Source organism: Lissotriton helveticus, chromosome 6, assembly GCF_964261635.1.
Source record: "Lissotriton helveticus chromosome 6, aLisHel1.1, whole genome shotgun sequence".
Lineage (NCBI taxonomy): Eukaryota > Metazoa > Chordata > Amphibia > Caudata > Salamandridae > Lissotriton > Lissotriton helveticus.
The window spans coordinates 1064451488-1064471395 of NC_136067.1; the positions used below are offsets into that span (position 1 = coordinate 1064451488).

The 19908-nt window shown below is 46.7% G+C and overlaps 1 protein-coding gene across 1 annotated transcript in view; it reads left to right on the plus strand.

Moving 5' to 3' along the window:
- The window catches only part of PLG (plasminogen), a 301774-nt gene that overhangs the window by 87648 nt on the left and 194218 nt on the right, over positions 1-19908 (plus strand). Inside the window, exons 4-5 of the mRNA XM_078648716.1 lie at positions 6477-6591; positions 15624-15763. Of these exons, the coding sequence (XP_078504842.1) occupies positions 6477-6591; positions 15624-15763 (255 nt within the window). The remainder of the gene's footprint in view (positions 1-6476; positions 6592-15623; positions 15764-19908) is intronic.

Consider the following 19908-nt stretch of genomic DNA (forward strand, 5'->3'; position numbering starts at 1 on the left):
AATTGATTACAATTAACTGGAATATGACCGTCCAGGCAGCAGAGGTAAGTCAAAAATGCTTTTAAATGTATGCTGTGGGCGTGCTTGCAGGTGAGAGTGTGTTTATGTGAGAGCGCGTGTGTGTATGTGTGAATTTTTTTGTATGTGTAAGCAGGAGTGTGTGAGTGAAAGTTAAGGTTAAATGACATGTGATGTCATTTCCGTTACCCCAGGCATTTTGATGAATTGACGTTCATGCGCCGTGCTTACACCCCAACATTTATTCATAGTCTTAGAAGCAAGCCTGCCCCAATTATTCTTAGGTTAGCTAACATAGCTAAACACAAAATGATAAAGCCGATGTATTTTCTCTTTTAATCTGTCAGTCATCTAGGATTGGTAAAGAATGATAAAGTATTCAAAAAACATTGAAACAGTTCATATGTATGCAAGGACTGCCACCTTTCATCATTTCAATACCAATAAAAAGACAAAAAAACCCTAGTGAGATCCCGGTTTTGGCAAAGCTAATGTATCGGCCGTTAAAGGTCAAACCTGTTGGCATTGCCAGTGCTTGTTTTACTTACAAACATGTGTGGCCCCGTATGAAATTTCTTAACAGTCTCCCCAGCACTTCTTACCTGTCTGAAAAACATGCCTCGTGCGGTATGAGACTGAATTGCTAATGCCTTAAAGTGACAGATCCTAAAGATTTCCTGACATACCAGAGCATTTATTTTTTTCACTCTTAAAAAGGATTAAATACATACAACTGAGCTGCCTCATTTCAGATGTTTAAGCTTTTCTGTGAGGGCTAGGGTAGCAATACAGGATTCACTAGTTACCCGTATAAGGCTGTGAATACCCTTGTGCTTGTTCAAGGTTGCTCTAATGAATCTTAGCCACGGTGTTGTGTAATTACATCTCATCTAATGTAGGAATACACTGCCTCTACACCAGGCCACACTCAAATCTTACTTCTTCTTACACAAATGCAGAATAGACAGTGCCATAAAGTTGTGGGAGTGTAAATATATATTGCTTTTGTCAACCTGGGCGTTGCACAATTTTGCAATGTTGATTAGTGGGCAGTTATCCTTGTACAAAGGGCCACCCGTTAGCCAACATGGTAAGGAAGAAAACACATAAACAGCCTTGGAATTGCAGGAGCGGCGAGCCAAGAGCACCTGACTCCTCTGTCACACTACTGACTGAAGACCAAATCTCCATGGCCATCAGCTAAATAAATTCAGACTGCGTAGCCAGATGTATCCTTTTGGAAATGTGTGTCTTGGCATTAAGGACTGCCTAAATATCTTGTTTGCAGAATCGATATTCATGCGACATGATCCTCTTTGAAACATTATTGAATCAATAGACCCCTCCATTAATTGGGTGTCTTTTAGGGTCACAGTAAGGGGCATGTTCCAGTGCTCAATATTTTCCCCATTTTGAAATTTTTGCCTACAACGTGTCCCTGACAATAGCCACCACATTTCCTAGTTATGTTTTTTATCTTTCATTCCAAAATATTATTTGACTCGGACTACCTAAAAGTGGCACTGCAGGCCTAAGAAAATGCTTACCTGGGCTCAAATGACAGTTACCGCATTTTCCTCGTGTGTGCCACAGTCTACCATTAAAAAGGTGAGCCAGGCGCAAACATGGACAGTGCTCACTATTTTCAATGAATGCTCTGCCCCCCGACATTGAAAAGAGAACCCGTGGCAGGCAGGTGCAGTGAGTGACTGCAACACAAAAAGATCATGGACAGAATGTTGACCATTGTCAAACATTTACCCCCAGTCACAGATCTGGGTTTAATCTATCTCTTTTTGCTCCCTATGCCATTCCAGTTGGACCCAGCCATATGAAAATCAGTCTTGACCCTGTTCCCCATGGGCAACAGTCCAGCCTCAACTGCCAGGCCAGGTCCTCCCTGGCCCAGAAAACAAGCATCACCAATCATCAGCCAGGCTAGCTTGAAACCGGTCTTCACGGGGTGTCTGGAGGTTCCATGGGACCTGCTAACCTTCTCCAGATGGCTGGGTTTAAAGAGGCGCACTGACAGTGTGCCACCTTTTTGTGGCACACTGTGAGTTCACCTCCTGAAGACCCGTTGCCTCAGCACCTGTGTCCGTATTATGGCCCGGTGCAGTGTCATCGTGATTTCTTCATTTGCATGGTGTCACACAACCAATCAAATGAGAGAACTCCCTTTGAAGATAGTACTGATGCAACATGTGTACCAGCACTATCAGTGTTAAAGAAGGGACTACTCAAGTATCTGCGGTCCCTACTGTAATACTGAAGTGCCACAGGGGCTTAAAAGTGGGTACGCACACACACCAGTTGCACATCTGGGGCACTATGTGTTATATGGCCTCTGGTTTCAAGTCTCTTTGGCCCTCACTTACTGTCTATACTTAAAGTCCTCAAAAGCTCCTAATCCTCAAAAACGACTTCCTAGAAGTATAGAACGAATGGGTACACCATCAGCGTCAAAATGGGCATTGACACCGACAGAGAATGTGAGATCCCCTGGGTGCTTGTTATCTGTGCCCAAAAGTATCTATTCTAGGCCTGAGATATGAATAAATATTAAGACCGCTGAATAACTTTACAGTGAGGTACAGGTGTGAACTTGCTGGTAGTCCTTTGCAATCCAACCACAACACACTCATGTAGTTGAATGAATCACTTTTCATTTCTTCATAAAATTCCAGCATAGTTTTGATCTAAATGTAAAATGTCCATGCCATTCAGTTCATTTCTGCTCAACAATGCTCACTCCATTTAGAGACTTGCCGCTATATGTATCAAGCTATTTAGCATTCGCAAAGGCCGAAATTCTGCGAATTTCGGCCTTTGCGAATGCTAAATAGACAAATGGAATGTATCAAACAAGTTTGATGCAAAATAAGGAATAGCAAAATTTGCTAATCCTTATTTTGCGATTGCACTTAAGGAATTGCAAATTTTGCGATTCCTTAAATGCAATGTATCAAACAAATAATATGGAAAAAATGCCATTAAGGATTAGCAAATTACCACCAACTTCTAGTTGGTGGTAATTTGCGAATTCTTTTCAAAAAGCTTTTTCGAAAAAAACCAAAGGTGCCATATGACGCCCATACATGCCCTTAGGGCATGTATGTGCGCCATATACCCCCAAATGTCTTTTTCAGGGGTGCAGCAGGGTGTTCTTGAGACACCCCTGCACCCTTGGAAAAATCCCTAATTTGCGATCAGCAAATTGCGAATTGCAAATTGCACTTTCATTCCTATGGGCCTCCTGGCCCATGGAAATGAAGGGGTAATTTGCGATTGACAATTTGCTAATCTCAAATTAGGAATGCTAAGGAATCGCTATTGGAAAGCGATTTTGTACATACATACCGTTTTGCATTTCCTAAATAGCGATTCCTTAAAATTCGCTATTTAGGAAATGCAAAATGGTTTGTTGATACATATAGCGGTTGGACCCTTAATTAGAGTTTGCCAAACACAGCAGTTCTGCCAAAAGGCCTCAGATAGTCTAGTCACCATTTTAGAGTCTGTAGGGCCTCAATAGGGATACTGTCTCGATTCTAAATAGGTATCATGGTCCCCTCTTTTGGGACAAAAGAAATCTAATAAGGCATGGCTATTGTCTGATTGCGTGTGAAGACAGCAGGATGACTATCCGCCATTAACTCATCCTTTAACAATATCAAACTTACAGTAGATTGTAGGAGGAACGCATAAAGACATCACTGGCTTCAGTTATAGGTTGGCAGGCAGCCTGTAGCAGGGACCATTACCTCTTCCACCCTGAGAAATACTGCCCTTCCTGTTTATTTACTTATTTTCTATTTTGGACCGCCGGGTTTTTTCTGGTCGGTCTGAAGGAAAACAAGCACACCAGACCCCATACTGTGAACGGGCAGTAGTAGTTTATATTTAGTTAATAAAAAAAGTTCAAATTATAAAGCAGTTACAAAGAAAGGCAAGCTAGATTTCCCTATTTGAAACAATAATTCTGCACACCTGCCTAAAATAATACACGCGTGAAAAATAGTTAATCCCAGTGGCAACTCATTTTGTTCAAAGTTTTACATTTTAAAATTACATTTTAAAATTACAGTATAAAAATCCAATATTCCACGTAAAGCTATCCTCGAGTTCATGACCTTTTCCCCTCAGTTTTTCACATTCCTCCTCGTAAATGTTTCTAGAGGTAAACGACGCGCTTCTGAAGCTTCTATATTGCAGGACACGCTATGCAGCCGCGCGTTCATCCCATTCACCTTGTTAGGAAAACAGTGCCACCCCATAAGCACTAGTTTCACATATTCAGAGCACACAGCGCGTCACCTCAGCCACAAAAAGTGGAACATTCCACGTTCTGCGCACCCAAAAAGCAGAACAAGCCCTCACAAAATGGCGGAGTTGGCTACTTTTGCGTCTCTTCCATGGGTCTCACGGTGCTGGACATGGCTGTGAGGTCTAAGGGAGGAGGCCCTGTTCCCTCGGCCTCAATGAATTAGGCCAGTGGTTCCCAAACTTTTTTGACCTGTGGCTCCCTTGACCTAATCAGCAGTTGGCCGTGGCTCCCCACCATTTTTTTACCGGTGGGTGGGTGGTATGTACCTCCTGTTATCTTCCTTAAAGTAATTGGGACACATTCTTTCACTCATCCAACCATCCGTTCACTCATCCAGCCATCCGTTCTCTCATCCATCCACCCTTTCACTTCACTCATCTATCCATCCTTTTGTCCATCTACCCCCTTTCACTAACTCATCAATCCTTACATCCACCCTTTCACTCATCCATCCATCTACCCTTTCATTCATCCATCCATCCTTTCACACACCCATCCACCAATTCACTCACCCATCAGCTGCCCTTTCACTCATCCATCCATCCTTTCACACACCCATCCACACTTTTACCCATCCATCTACCTTTCCACCCATACATCCATCTATTTACCTTTTCTCTCATCCATACTTCCACTCATTCACTCATCCATCCATCCTTTCTTTCATTATCTATCCATTCCCCCTTTCATTCATGCATTCATCCTTTCAGTAATCCATCCAGCCATTCAGACATTCCTTCACTTATTTACTCACCCACCTTTCCACATTAAGAGCTGAGCCTTTGTCTGCAGAGTTGCAGGTAGAAGAGGCCTATCAAGAACGAACTACAGCAAGGGGTGGGGTGCGGTGGGGGAGAGTTCACTATGCCCCTGCACATAGGCAGACTGAAAACGTAGAAGTCATGCATGATGCACAGTGCCAGGATGTGAGGTTACTGTAACATGGTGTTGTTTCCAGGGCTTTAAGTGGTGTAAAAAAACTGGGGGGTCTCTTCAAAGGGGGTGTTGGATGTAATTAAGAGAGCAGTTTAAAACACCTAGGCTAAAAATCTGCGCTTAGCATAGTGTTCCGCGCGACTGGTATTATGGTGTTTATGTCATTGCATCCAGATATATGATACAACAAGTATCATTGCACCAACAACAAGCCAGGACTATTGGCTTTGTCAATGGTTGCTAGTTCCTTAAAATAAAAAAGCAGCAACCATGGCTTTGTTGAATATAATATTGAAAATACTTCAGTTAAAAAATGATGAGACAGTGAAAGAACTATAGCCTGTTCTTTTAAACTTATTTCACAGGCTTCTTTAAATGAAGTGTTCTCTAACATTGCAGCATGGGCGTTTTAATTTTTATCTAGCAGAAGGGCCTTCTGTACACTGAGGCAGGAGGCCGCCACCACATGCTTGAACACCCCTGACTGCCCCATTGTCATTCAGTAGGTGGCAATCAGCCCCATACAGAATTTCAATGGGCGGGAGGGGCGGCTCTTGTGCTCCTGGAGGAGTGCGAGGCGGCTCCAGCAGCGGGGGTGAGGCCTCTCACAGGGGAGCAGCCCTGCTCCCTGTGATGGCCAAAATTACAGATAAAAGGCGTAGGGACGGTCCGTGGAATTTACGGACGGTTGGTCACCCTAGTGTGCGCGGCGCCCCTGGCACCTCATTACGGCGCACTGGGGTGCCGCGTCGCACAGTTTGGGAACCACAGAATTAGGCCATGGGCTCGAGGATCTTTCAGGCGACTCCCCTCTGCTGGGTTTCGCAGCCCTGGACATTTGGCTGTGGAGCCCGGGGTAGGGCCTCGCACCCATCCTTGTAAACACTTCGGTGTGGCCATCATGGTGAAGGACTGACACGGGGCCCTGGGCAGCTGCCACATTGCTCATGAATAGTTACGGTATGGGGTTTTGTTGATAATAATAAAAACCGTCGCCCTTCCTTATAGCCCCACAGTTGCCCGGCAACCAATTCAGAGATGGCAACACACACGGTAGTTTGATAGAAGAATGTTCGAGAAGCAGTGAACACTATTAATTGGATATGAGAGTTTTTTTTGTTTTTCGACCTGAATGATGAGGTTGTTGCTTCTGAAATCATCAAAATACATGACTAACAGAATTTTACTCTTCCAGTTTATCTTGCAGAGTGTAAACAGGGCACAGGAGTTGAGTACAGAGGAACACAATCCAAAACTGCAAAAGGAGTAACATGCCAGCAGTGGTCCAGCACCAAGCCTCATCTACCCAAGTATGGCATTTTTGCATCTTCCAGATTCCTAAATACCTGATGTCAACACTGAAACACACTCTTGTCACACATCAATGTGCAATATAATTATTGAGCTCAATCTTTTGAAATGATGTACTTTCCAAAAAGAAACTCAAAACATCAAAAAAGTTTAGTTAACCTCTGCAAATTTTACTAATGCATCGATTCGTACTTGAATTTTATTTTTAAGTTGCTTAAAAGGATTCCCAATAAAAGACTTGGACTGAAAATGGTGAACAGTGAAATACAAGTACCCAAGAGGAACTTTTCATTCCTTCTACAAAGTGTATGTAGATTAATGTCAAATACAGCAAATTTAATTATTTAGTGATCATGACTCCATGTTCTGAGAGGGGCTATGGAAAACAACCCTAAAGCTTTGTAAGGTGTTTAGTTGTGTTATATGCAAGACTGAGTCAGTCCTTGTAGATCAAGGGTATCAACGTTGGCCCCGAGGACCAGATTCATGCTCATTTTTATTATGTCTACACCAGATAAACAGTGAATCTGAGGCAAGGGTTATGATTTGGGTATTAAATTCTGATCCCTGCACAAAAATAAGTTTGCAAGCCCAACTTGAGTGATTATTATCACAATCGCTTTTTCCCCCTGATAGTGCTAGGGGAAAAATACAGAATCCATATGTTATTCGTTATTTCCGGGGCCAAAACTCAGGATATTGTTTATGTACTGCATACAGTACAAACCGCACCTGTTGTGCCAAATTCAGTGCTTATCCTGAAAATGAATCTGTCACTTCTGAGCAAGTGTTGACACCCCTGTTGAAGAGATAGAAATGCCTTTCAAGTATTTATGGATGTTGTTTCTTTGTTGAAGGATGGTATTTCATAACATCTGGATTAATCAATCAATCAATCATAGACATTTATAGAGCGCTCTACTTACCCGGAGGGTCTCAAGGCGCTGGGGGGGGTGCTGCTACTGCCCGAACAGCCAGGTCTTGAGCTTCTTCCTGAAGGCGAGGTGGTCTTGGGTCAGGCGCAGGTCGGTCGGGAGGGAGTTCCAGGTCTTGGCAGCCAGGTAGGAGAAGGACCTTCCTCCTGTTGTCGTTCTTCGGATGCGGGGGACGGCGGCGAGGGCGTGACTGGCTGATCGGAGGTGTTGTTTGGGAGCGTAGAAGTTGATGCGGTTGTTGAGGTAGCTCGGGCCTTGATCGTGTAGGGCTTTGTGTGCGTGGGTGAGGAGACGGAAGGTGATTCTCTTGTTGACCGGGAGCCAGTGCAGGTCTCTTAGGTGTCCGGAGATGTGGCTGTGTCGTGGGATGTCGAGGATGAGTCTGGCTGAGGCGTTCTGGATCCGTTGGAGTCTCTTCTGGAGCTTGGCGGTGGTTCCGGCGTAGAGGGCGTTGCCGTAGTCCAGTCGGCTGGTGACGAGGGCCTGGGTGACAGTCTTCCTGGTCTCGGTGGGGATCCACCGGAAGATTTTCCGTAGCATGCGCAGGATGTTGAAGCACGACGAGGAGACTGCGTTGACTTGCTTGGTCATGGAGAGGGAGGAGTCCAGGATGAAGCCCAGGTTGCGTGCGTGGTCTGTCGGTTTGGGTGCAGTTCCCAGGGCGGGGGGCCACCAGGAGTCATCCCAGGCAGAGGGCGAGGATCCCAGGATGAGGACGTCCGTCTTGTCCGAGTTCAGCTTCAGGCGGCTGGTCGACATCCACTCGGCTACTTCTTTCATTCCTTCGTGAAGGTTGGCTCTGGCGGCGGCGGGGTCGTTGGTAAGGGAGAGGATCAGCTGGGTATCGTCGGCGTAGGAGATGATGTTCAGGTTGTGTTGGCGTGCGATGGCCGCGAGGGGGCTCATGTAGACGTTGAAGAGGGTTGGGGTCAGCGAGGATCCTTGGGGTACGCCGCAGATGACTTCGGTGGCCTTTGATTTGTACCGAGGTAGGCGGACTCTCTGGGTTCTTCCGTCGAGGAAGGAGATGATCCATTCCAGTGCCTTCTCCTGGATTCCGACGTTGTAGAGGCGCTGCACTAGGGTGCGGTGGCAGACGGCGTCGAAGGCCGCGGAGAGGTCTAGGAGGATGAGGGCCGCCGTTTCTCCGTTATCCATCAGGGTTCGGATGTCATCGGTGGCAGCGATGAGGGCGGTCTCGGTGCTGTGGTTGGCTCGGAAGCCAGACTGTGAGGGGTCGAGGGATCCGTTCGTCTCGAGGAAGGCGGCCAGTTGCTGGTTGACGGTCTTCTCGATGACTTTGGCTGGAAACGGGAGGAGCGAGATGGGGCGGTAATTCTTCAGTTCGGTGGGGTCCGCTGTTGGTTTCTTGAGTAGAGCGCTGAGTTCGGCGTGCTTCCAGCTCTCAGGGAAGGTGGCGGTGTCGAATGAGGTGTTGATGATGTCCCGCAGGTGGGGTGCGATGACAGCGTCGGCCTTGTTGAAGACGTGGTGAGGGCAAGGGTCGGTCGGAGATCCGGAGTGGATGGAGTTCATCGTGCGGACGGTGTCTTCGGTGCTGATAGGAGTCCAGGCGCGGAGGGTGGTGGTGGGGTGCGGTGGTTCGGTTGAGTCGGGCGTGGCGTCCGTCGGTTGGGTGTTGAAGCTGTTGTGTATGTCCGCGATCTTGTTGTGGAAGTAGGAGGCGAGGGAGTTGCAGAGTTCTTGCGATGGGGTGATGTCGTTGTTTCCGGCGTTGGGGTTGGAGAGCTCTTTCACGATGTTGAAGAGTTCCTTGCAGTTGTGTGCGTTGTTGTCCAGTCGGTCCTTGAATGCAGTTTTCTTGGTGTCGCGGATCAGCTGGTGGTGCTTCCGGGTGGCAAGCTTGAGGGTGGTCATGTTGTCCGGTGTTGGCTCCCTTCTCCAGGCTTTCTCGAGGGCTCGGCAGTTCTTCTTGGAGCTCTTGAGTTCGTCGGTGAACCATGGGGCCTTCTTGCTGCCGGGTCTGCTGGGCGGGGTCTTCAGTGGAGCGAGTACGTCCGCGCAGTTGCTGATCCACTTCGTGAGGTTGTCGGCGGCCTGGCTGGGGTTCGCTGAGCTGGCGGGAGGGTGCTGGCTCAGGGAAGCGGCGAGCTGGTCGGCTGTGATCTTGCTCCAGCTTCTGCGGGCAACCTGTTGCTGGTGGTGGTGGATCATCGTTCTTCTGAAGGTGAAGTGGACGCAGCTGTGGTCCGTCCAGTGGAGTCCAGTGGCGTGGCTGAAGGTGATGTCTTTGCTGGATGAGAAGACGGCGTCGAGTGTGTGTCCGGCGAGGTGGGTGGGGGTGGTCACCAGCTGCTTGAGTCCGAGGTTGGCGAGGTTGTCCAGCAGGGTGGTGGTGTTGCGGTCGTTGTTGTTCTACAGGTGGAAGTTGATGTCCCCCAGAAGGATGTAGTCAGCGGAGGGGAGGGCATGCGGGCTGACGAAGTCGGCGATGTCCTCGCTGAATCGTGTGCGTGGTCCAGGGGGTCGGTAGATCAGGGTGCCTCTGAGGGTGGTCTTCGGGTCGGTGTGGATCTGGAAGTGTAGGTGTTCGGCGGTGGTCAGGATGTCGTCTGTGCTGGTCGTGATGCGGATGGTGTCCCTGTGGATGATGGCGATGCCTCCTCCTATCTGGTTGGCAGTGCGGTCCCTCCGGGTGATCTTGTAGCCCTCTGGGATGGCGATGGCGATGTCGGGCGCTGAAGAGGCGTTCATCCAGGTCTCCGTGAGGAAGGCAACGTCAGGAGCTGTGGTGTCGATGAGGTTCCAGAGTTCGATGGCGTGTCTGTGGACTGAGCGGGTGTTGAGCAGGATGCACTTGAGGTGGTTGGTGCTGGTGTTCGTCTTGGCGGGTGCTGGTGCGAGGCAGGTCCGGATGCAGGTGAACTTGCAGGCGGTGCAGCAGAAGGGTCCGTGGGAGCGCCTCGGGGTGGCACGGTAGCATCCCGGGGCTCGTCCGTCGTTGAGTGCGATGAGGGTGGCGGCGTCGTACGTCCGGCGGGTGGGCTGGGGTCTGCGGGGGCCAGGGGTCCTGGCACTGGGCGCGGTCCAGGCACGGACGGGCGCAGACGGGCTTACCTTTGGCGCACCTTCGGCGCTCAGTCGGCGCTCCCGCTGCGCGCGTCCGCTGCGCGGTCGCTGAGGGGGCGTCATAAGAAGGGATCCGGGAGGGCGGGTCAGGCGGGAGGCGGGGAGCGCGTGGGCCTATCGGTAGGCGGGGGGGCGGGGTCGCGTCAAAAACCGGCGCGAAATCCAGGCGGCCGGCCCTGCGGCGGCTGGGGCGCCGGGCTGGATCGGCGATCAAGGCGGGCGGCCCTGCGGCGGCTGGGGCGCCGGGATGGATCGGCAGCAGGCAGGCAGGCAGCAGGTAAGTGGCAGGCAGCAGGCGGGGAGCGAGGGGGCAACCAGGCCGAGGGCACAGTGGTCGCTGAAAGTCTGGGGTCGGGGTCCCCTTAAGAAGGGATCCGGGAGGGCGGGTCATGCGGGAGGCGGGGAGCGCGTGGGCCTATCGGTAGGCGGGGGCGGGGTCGCGTCAAAAACCGGCGCGAAATCCAGGCGGCCGGCCCTGCGGCGGCTGGGGCGCCGGGCTGGATCGGCGATCAAGGCGGGCGGCCCTGCGGCGGCTGGGGCACCGGGATGGATCGGCAGCAGGCAGGCAGGCAGCAGGTAAGTGGCAGGCAGAAGGCGGGGAGCGAGGGGGCAACCAGGCCGAGGGCACAGTGGTCGCCGGATTACACAGTTCTAAATAGATACAGAAGATCTTCCTCTTATGGTGGGAGGCCTCAATAATTATTTAGCCAGGCCCCTATTTGTGGTTCTTAATAGCGTCTTTATAATTGCCTTTTCTGTGTCTTTCACATCTTCTATACTTAAAGAGTTATGTCATATGTACTCCGGTTTATAGCTAATCTGTTTCAGGTTCAACTTGTTCCCTATTGATGAATTCTGAGCCCTCTTTAGGTTTATTAACTTTAGCTGGGATTAGGATGTAGAGGGTGGAGGATGTGATATGATGGAGGTTGTCTAGATGGGTCTGCAGGGCTTGATAGGTTGTGTCTTACAGCACTTAATGTTGTGCCAAACTGTTCATAGCTGATATTTCTCTAGTACCTAACTGGGATGCACATTGGCATGTCGTGCTGGTGGAGGTATTGCTGTATTTCAGGTTAGAGAGGTTGAAAGAGATGAAGGAATGGCCAACCAAATCTGAGGTTGGACTAATGTATTGTATACCTCTAGCTTGTGTGGTGTCTGTGAGAGTTGAGTTGTTCACTGCTTGAGTGAAGACCTTGACCATTAGTATTCAATGAAGTATACTGCTGGTAGGCTCCATTATAACAACTCATTACTTAAAGTCACCCATTATAATAATTGTATTGGCCTTGGTCTGGAGTCGGATTATCATTTTGAGGAACATATCCAAATAACACATCTTGTATCATTAAGGGTGATTTACTACTACAACAATGATTGAACTCATTGAGGTTAACAGTTAAACACATACCAAAGATAAGTAAACCGAAATAAGCCATTTTAGGGATATTGGAACGCTGAGTGAACAATATGGATAGAGAATCATTGTTGAAGCACAGATCTCACACAACCCAGGGGAGCCATGGCTCACCTTCATGACTGGAGGGAAGGCCAACAAGTAGTGTTAATCTGAGGAAGACTTAAAAGAAAATCATTTTCTGCTATCTTGTCATCAAAGAATGGTAGGCCCTATTTGTTTGGAAATTAATTCATTTTGCAGATTGACCACAAACATTTAGATAGCTTATTTATTGAGGGATTATATGTTATAGTCCAACTTATAGTCCAGCTTTTAAAACTTGGCTCTTCAAGCAAGCTTACCCTTAGTTAATCCCGTTTTCTTTTTTCTGTTACATGTTATGTTGTGCCAGTTTTCCACAGCGCCATGAAGCCTATGGGCGTACGTGCGCTTAATAAATTTAATTTAACATAACATAACATAACTCACCTGAGAGTGAGCATAGCAATGCAAATAGACGCTCAGCATTTTTCAGTCAATGGAGACATGAGCAAATAGTAGGTAGATTCTCCACTGCTATCAGGCTGTGGACGCATGCATAAGGAAATCATGTATCTTCTTGTCAACGCCCACACATTTTGCCTTTTAAGTGAATGATGTCTGAAATCTATTGTGCTTTGAGGTCTACATAATCGCCTCCACCCATATATTTCTTCAGTTTCAAGCCAAAACTCAGCCACGGTCCATACAGGCAAGAGCGATGAGGCCGGGTTGGGGTGGGGGAGGGTGGATTCGGCAGACGACCATGAGGGAAAGTTAAATAAATAATAATTTTCCCTTGTGGTCATTTGTCAATATCCCACATCACCTTGCCCCACCACCCCACTGCTCTTACCTGAACGGGCCACGGCTGATAAAACTTATTTTCATGAGCAGAAGACATTGTTAACATGATAATGGCACAACTCAGGTTAAGCAAAATGCCATACACAATGGAGGTATATGTGGTTTTACTCTTAAACCCATATTTGACTAGGAGGCATTTGATAATTTGCAGAGATACCAAAGAATCTGCTTTAGGCTGCCAATCCCCCCTCTTGTCCTGAAGAAGATCCACCTTGACGCATTTCACTTTTGTGCAACCTACAGGGTCAAAACGTCGACGTACTGCATATGTCTACACAACGCTCACAATCAGTCTTATTTGTCATTGGATTCTGAAGCATATGTACTAAAATAACAATGACATACGAAAAAATCTTTCTCCCCTCCTCTTTATTGCATGCTCAATTGTTTCTGTATATAGTGTACTGTCTTTATCACCAACCACCACATGTCACTTTTTCACCAAAGTCACGTATTTCATATTGCAATTGAAATTGTAAATTGCGACAGCCATAATTATCTAATTTTTTCTGAATATATTATTGAATTCTAATTTTGGTGTGTGTTATATATTTCTTCTTCATTTGCAAATCATTGATATGTGTTATAAGTAAGCTGTAGCTACTTACCCTAACAATTGAAAACCCCGACAGAACCATTGTTTACTTTAATACGTATACCCAGGTTCTGAGGGACACCAGGTTGCCCCATTACGTTTACCACCATACTACAAGATGGCAGCCCAAATTCTACCGGCAGTAACTCCTCTAGGAGCAAGTTTACCACACACCCTGGATTTTAAATTAACCCTATCTTTAAGCCAGGCCCTTTGTCTGAAAGTCAGCCTTTACTCTGTGTTGTGTGTGTCCCATGCTTTTTTAGGTTGAGCCTGAGCAATGCATGCGCTGCTCTGCGAGGCATTCTGTATTCAGGTGGGGACTTGAATCTCCACCCACTCTCCACCCATATTTTTCATTGGCGTGTGTCATTGTCCACTGTAAACTGTGGCTGTTCATTGGTCAATAGGCTTAGTAGTCCCTCCCTAGTACTGTCTTGTCTCATTTTGTAACCTTCCATGGCGACACCCCCTGTTACGTGTGTTGTTACTCAGTATGCTTTAATTACAGTCTCTGAGCACTATTTTCTCAAATAGCTTTGTCAGGACACCTCTCGCCGAATGCTTTTCAAAAAAAGATTATAGTACTGCCGCCGAACGCATTTGCAATGCAATAGGTCTCGCATTTGCAAGAGTTTAAGCTATTGGCATTGGAAGTTACAATGCCTTTTATTTATCTGTTTTAAAAACAACACATACATAAAAGGCATTGTCAATTACAATGCAAATAGCTCAAACTCTCGTAAATATGAGACCTATTGCATTGCAAATGCTTGTTTAAATTCTGTTGCTAGTTATGCACCTACCACTGCAAAGCTACTCTAGTGCTGACTTCCACCCACTTGTGAGTGAAGAACACTTTCCCTGTGTTAATTCGGTGACTTTTTGAGGAACACGTGCCTAGGGTCACACCTGCAGTTGAACTTGCTGGTCTCCTTCGCTGCATTCCTCTGTCGCATCATTTGCCCCCCTCGCTCTTACAGGCTGAATAGATTTAGGGCCTCATGTAGGTAAATGGTATTTACCGATTCGTAAATACCGAATTTTACCGATTCGGTATTTACAAATCGGTAAATGCTATGTAGGTAAATATTCTGTAAAAATTACCGAATCGTTAAGATTCGGTAATTACTGAATCGGTATTTACCAATTCGGTAATTGCCATTGATTCCTATGGGCCTTGAGGCCCATAGGAATCAATGGCAATTACCGATTCGGTAAATACCGATTCGGTAAAATTACCGAATAGTCAAGGGTGGCAGGGTGTCACTTTGACACCCTGTTGCACCCCTGATCAGTGCTTGTGTGCCATGTGGCACACATACATGCCCTTAGGGCATGTATGTGTGTCACATGGCACAGGTGTACATGCACAGATTTTCATATACACAGGTATTCGTTATTTACCACCAACTATTAGTTGGTGGTAAATAACGAATCCTTAAGGCCCTGTGGCACTGTTTACAGTGCCACCTACATCTCAGATTACAGATTCGGTAAATTTACCGATTCGGTAATATACCGAATCGGTACATTTACCAAATCGGTAATTTTTAAGGCCCCTACATCTCAAACTCCAAATACCGGTCGGTAACGCCCGAAATCGGCGTTACCGACCGGTATTTGGCCACCTACATATGGCCCACAATTCCTTACATTCTCCTTAGTTTGCATCTCTCCTCTGTATTTTCTCTAATTTGTGTTTTTGGGAGTTGTGACCTATAGGACTGGGCACTGTATTTGTGGGGCGACTTCTCCAATCATGATGTGCTTCCCTTATTGCCGGTGAAGTTCTCCTCAAACATCTGAACATTCTGAAGGCACTGCCTCTATCACTGCTTGGAAACCTTTTTATTGCAGAGAACTATTGGGATTTGCTAGGTGTGGCTGTTTTTTGATTAGATGAGCTGCATTTGTCAAGCCACGCATACCTGGTATTTGTACCTATGATTTTCATATGTTTATGTTGCTCAATTCAATATTTAGTATTTTTGTAGCTTGATATAAAAAAAAACCTCGAAATTTCGATGTGCATCCATGCTTTTTTACTATTTCACTTTTACCTCCTTGGCTTACCTATAACTGTATTTTTGTTTTTCATAGCATTACTCCAGAAAAATTTCCTAATGCGGGTCTAGAGTCAAACTACTGTCGAAACCCAGACGCTGATCCAAAAGGGCCTTGGTGCTACACCACTGATCCCGCTCTCAGATACGACTACTGTGATATCCAAGAATGTGAAGGTAATGGAAGAAAGAATTGACTTAACTGGTACAGTGCAGAAGTTGTACATTGTTTGTTGGCCCTGATGTGGAGATGCAATTCGACTTACATTATTAGATGATTTTCAAATGTAAATACCCTAAAAAATTCCATTATGATATTGAGAGTAATATCTTTAATGTACAATTAAATCCAAAAAGAGCTCTAGAAATGTGTGTTGCTTTGGTTTTCCCGTAGAAAAACATTACCACTTATTGGCCCTTATTACAGAATGGGTGGTAGGTTCTATGTGGATGAAAACTATGAACCCAGGGGATGTGGGATGGATGGTTTGTGTTCCCACTGGGAATTCCTTGGCAGCAACACACAGACTTCTATTCACCACTGGCAGATGGTGAAGAATGGGGGCTTTTCTAGGGGGTGGTGTATTTAAGACACATGATTTCCAGCCCCATCCTCCTTTGATGCTGCGATCCATTTCAGGATTGCAGTACCGTAGGAAAGGGGAAGCGTGGGGAAGAATAAAAGGTCAAGCTTTCAAGGTCATCTTTGCAGGTATACCCACCAAACTAACTTCACAGTAGATTATACTCCTATGTTAATCCTTGGATTAAACCTCTTATCAGTCCCAATCATTGCAAAATATTTGACAATTTTAGTGGCCATTTTCAGCAGTGGGAAAACATTCCTGCTGCTGCAAAAGCCACCCCGGACAGCCAATGGACTGGCTCCATTTGGCATCACTCAACCGAGCCCGGCATTGAGCCTCAAACCGCCCACCAAAGTTTAGAGCTACACCTCTTCACCCTGTCAGACCCCCACAATCATTGCTCCGGCCTTCCAGTGAGATCTGCCAGTTTGGCCTGCTGGTATGTATCACCCTACATCAATAACCAGGCCCTTCTCCCGACAGAGCCGCCTTAGACTCTGGAGGAGAGTAGTTTGGGCCCCTTTTGTGCCATGGACACTTTGAAATTTAGCTATTGTGAAAGGGTTTTTCCTCTTTACCTCTCATGCTGCATAAAAAGAACCATTGAGGCAGATTATTGAGGAGTGCAGGTTCCAGCTTTCTTGACTCTGCATCATTATTGAGGTCCTCCATGTGACTTCTTACCAGGTGATCAGGGGAGTGCTGCAGGCTTTGTTAATCTTTGATGATTTCCTGCTCCTAGATTTTGAATTCACTGAACAACTTGGAACAGAACATCTTCTGAGGGCCTGATTTCTGCACATAGTTTGTAAATACCTAAAAGTAGTAAACTTAATCAAAAGAGTAAGTTTGCCTTTGTGAATCAGCTTCACAGAGAGGTGGTGTGGTATTTTTTTCTTTTCCCCACAGCTCACAAATCATTTGAAATTGAGACACTTTAGCTGACTTCATGAAGGCCAACATTTTCAAGATTCTTCTGAGTACATGGGTGTAATAAAAAAGATCATCAACGACACCTTTTACATTGGTTACTTTTTATTCTTCCTTAGTCCAATGAAAGGTATCAAAAGCTTTCAGAAATGTAGGTATGTATGTATATTGAATTCTAAAGCATGAACCTAGCCAAAAGGCGTCCCGTGTTCAGTGAAGCAGAACATGAAATAATATGGTAATATCTCACCAACTATTATTGTATCCTTCAAGCCAGTATTTACTTGTTGAGATATTATCCATTGAAAGACAGAATTCGTCAATGGCATCTTATTTGAAAGATCAGAATTGATACTGAAGGGGAATGTCTCTTCTTAGTAACAAATTCGCTTAATTCAAATAAGAGTGGAATAGAGAGTCCCTTCCATGTCAAATCACAATTCTGTGCCACAAAACTGTCTTTTTCTATCTTTAATTTGGCCAAATTATTTCGGGCCGCTAGCAAAAATAACCACGTTTTGCGAAGGGTTGACTTAAGTATGCAATAAGTGAAGGCGCTTTCTGTGGCATAGTAATTTAACAAAATTGATGTTTTAACACAAATTGAAATAAAATGAATCCCAATGCTATAATGTAGAAAAAAAAATTGTAAAGTAAATTATGCATATTATGTAGGACTTGCTTAAAATACTATGGGGGGGCGGAGCTACGCTGTGATCGACACTGGCGACTCTCTAGAGCAGCTCCTCGCCATGCAGTTCTATAAGCCCTTTACCCCCGACCTGGGGTGGTTTCTATTCGTGATCTGCACTCCCCTGAGTCCAGTGTGACCAACTCCCATCTCGGGCTGTAACTGCGACCGGATGTGCTAGCCAACCTAGTGCACGGAGCACCCCAAACTGCGAGGCATATTAGCTGAAGCAACACATATGGGCTTCCATGCCTGCACTGTGCACTCCCATACTTCAGGGACTTGACTCTGCTGGCCACCATATCACGTCCCACACAGCACTGCTAAGACAGCTCAGCAACCCCACCTTCTACCGATGGAGGACTTCCAATCGGTGCTGGTGCTGCTGGGTAATCGCACCCGGTAAGCCACCTCTTGGAAGTATTTATATATTGGCCGCTCCCTCTGTCCTTTACATGATGACTTGGGGAGCCCAGGGAATTATGGAAGTTGCTGAGGTGAGTGATGAAGAGCCCATCTCGACCCCTGAAACCAGAGGCATGTAGAGCTGAGAACGTGATGGAAGATCACCATTTTGGATCCAGAAGCCGCCAGGCATATCCATATGGACCCCTACAGGATGCATCACTACCTCCCACACGACGATGCTGGAGAAATGAAATGTTACTCCCACCTTCCCCTACTAGGCACCCAAGAGGTGCTGGTGCTGCGGACCACCACAAACGGTAAGACGTCTCTCAGGTCCGAATGACAGCCATTCTCCGGCCCCTCTGTATGCATACCCGTTTCTTGAAAGGGAGGTGCTGGCACTGTTGTTCAATCGATTGCGGCAAGCTGCCTCCTAGGAGTGTCCCCTACATACCTTGCCTTCATTCTGGGGCTCTTGGGCCCACAAGATCCACTGATTGGGACAGGACTGGGAATTGATTAGCATCTGCCTGTCAAAACTGTGCCCCTCCAGACCATCCCTCCCTGCAATTGCAGTGGGATTCGAAGGCTCACAGCTCTACCGACACATCACTGGTCCCACCCTTGCTGACCCCTTCCCCTCTGCCCGTACTGCCTACGCCGCCCATGTCTAAGGGGAAGGGAATGAGACAACTTACCTTCACAGAGACTACATGAAACGCCAAAGCACCACCCTCAGTCTCCACTATGACAACTCCAGAAGTCATCTTGAACTTCATTTGGCAGCCCTCAAAGTCATAGAAGCCTCTATCACTAAAGTACAACTCTTGACTATGGAAATTAAAACGGAACTTAAACTACTGAAGGGGAACATGACCCAACTGAGATATCAGATGGATTCCACGGAGCGAAGAGGTATTGACCTTGAGATGTTAGTGAAGGAAATCATGACATTTAGTAGGGAACTAAGGAGCACCCAGATGAAATGACAAAGAATAATGTCAGGAACAATTTCTGTATCTTTGGTGTCCTGGAGTCAAAGGACACATGTGACATCTCGTTGTTCCCTCAGATTTTCCTCGCACAACTCCTAGGCATGGTTTTCCGCCTCCTTTAGCATTTGAACAAGCACTCTGTAATACTATCTGATTCTCACCAGCAAGTCAGGGGCTTTGCCCAATTATTGTCTACCTCCTGATCTTGTTGGAGGCCTGAAAACATGGTCCATACCAACATGACATCTGTAAGATTATATTTTTCAGACTTCTCCTATGAAACATAGATCCTGCGGAAGAAATTGTTGACTTTACAGCCTAGAAACAGCGACCATACAGGGAATGCAAGGAATTCTGTGACCCAGATGAACTGGAACTTTGCTTGGAAAATTCAGGCGTGCAACAACATCTGAATATGGACACTATCCCCCTGCACCATGGCATCTCAGATGCCACTTACAGAGGCTTCTGCCAGTAACATAGACTCAGAGCGGGACCTGACACAGGTATTTCACCAGGATCAAGATAAATCAAGATCCGCCCTATAAACCATGGTGGATGTTTCCGGTCCTACCCTGTGAATTGCGATCAGGTCTCTTTCTTCTTCATGCTCACCACTCCAGGGTGGGATGATCCGGTTTACCCTCACCCTACTGAGTGGTGGCTGCTCAAAGTGGTCTGTCACCCCCCCCGAATGAAAGTTGTACTTGG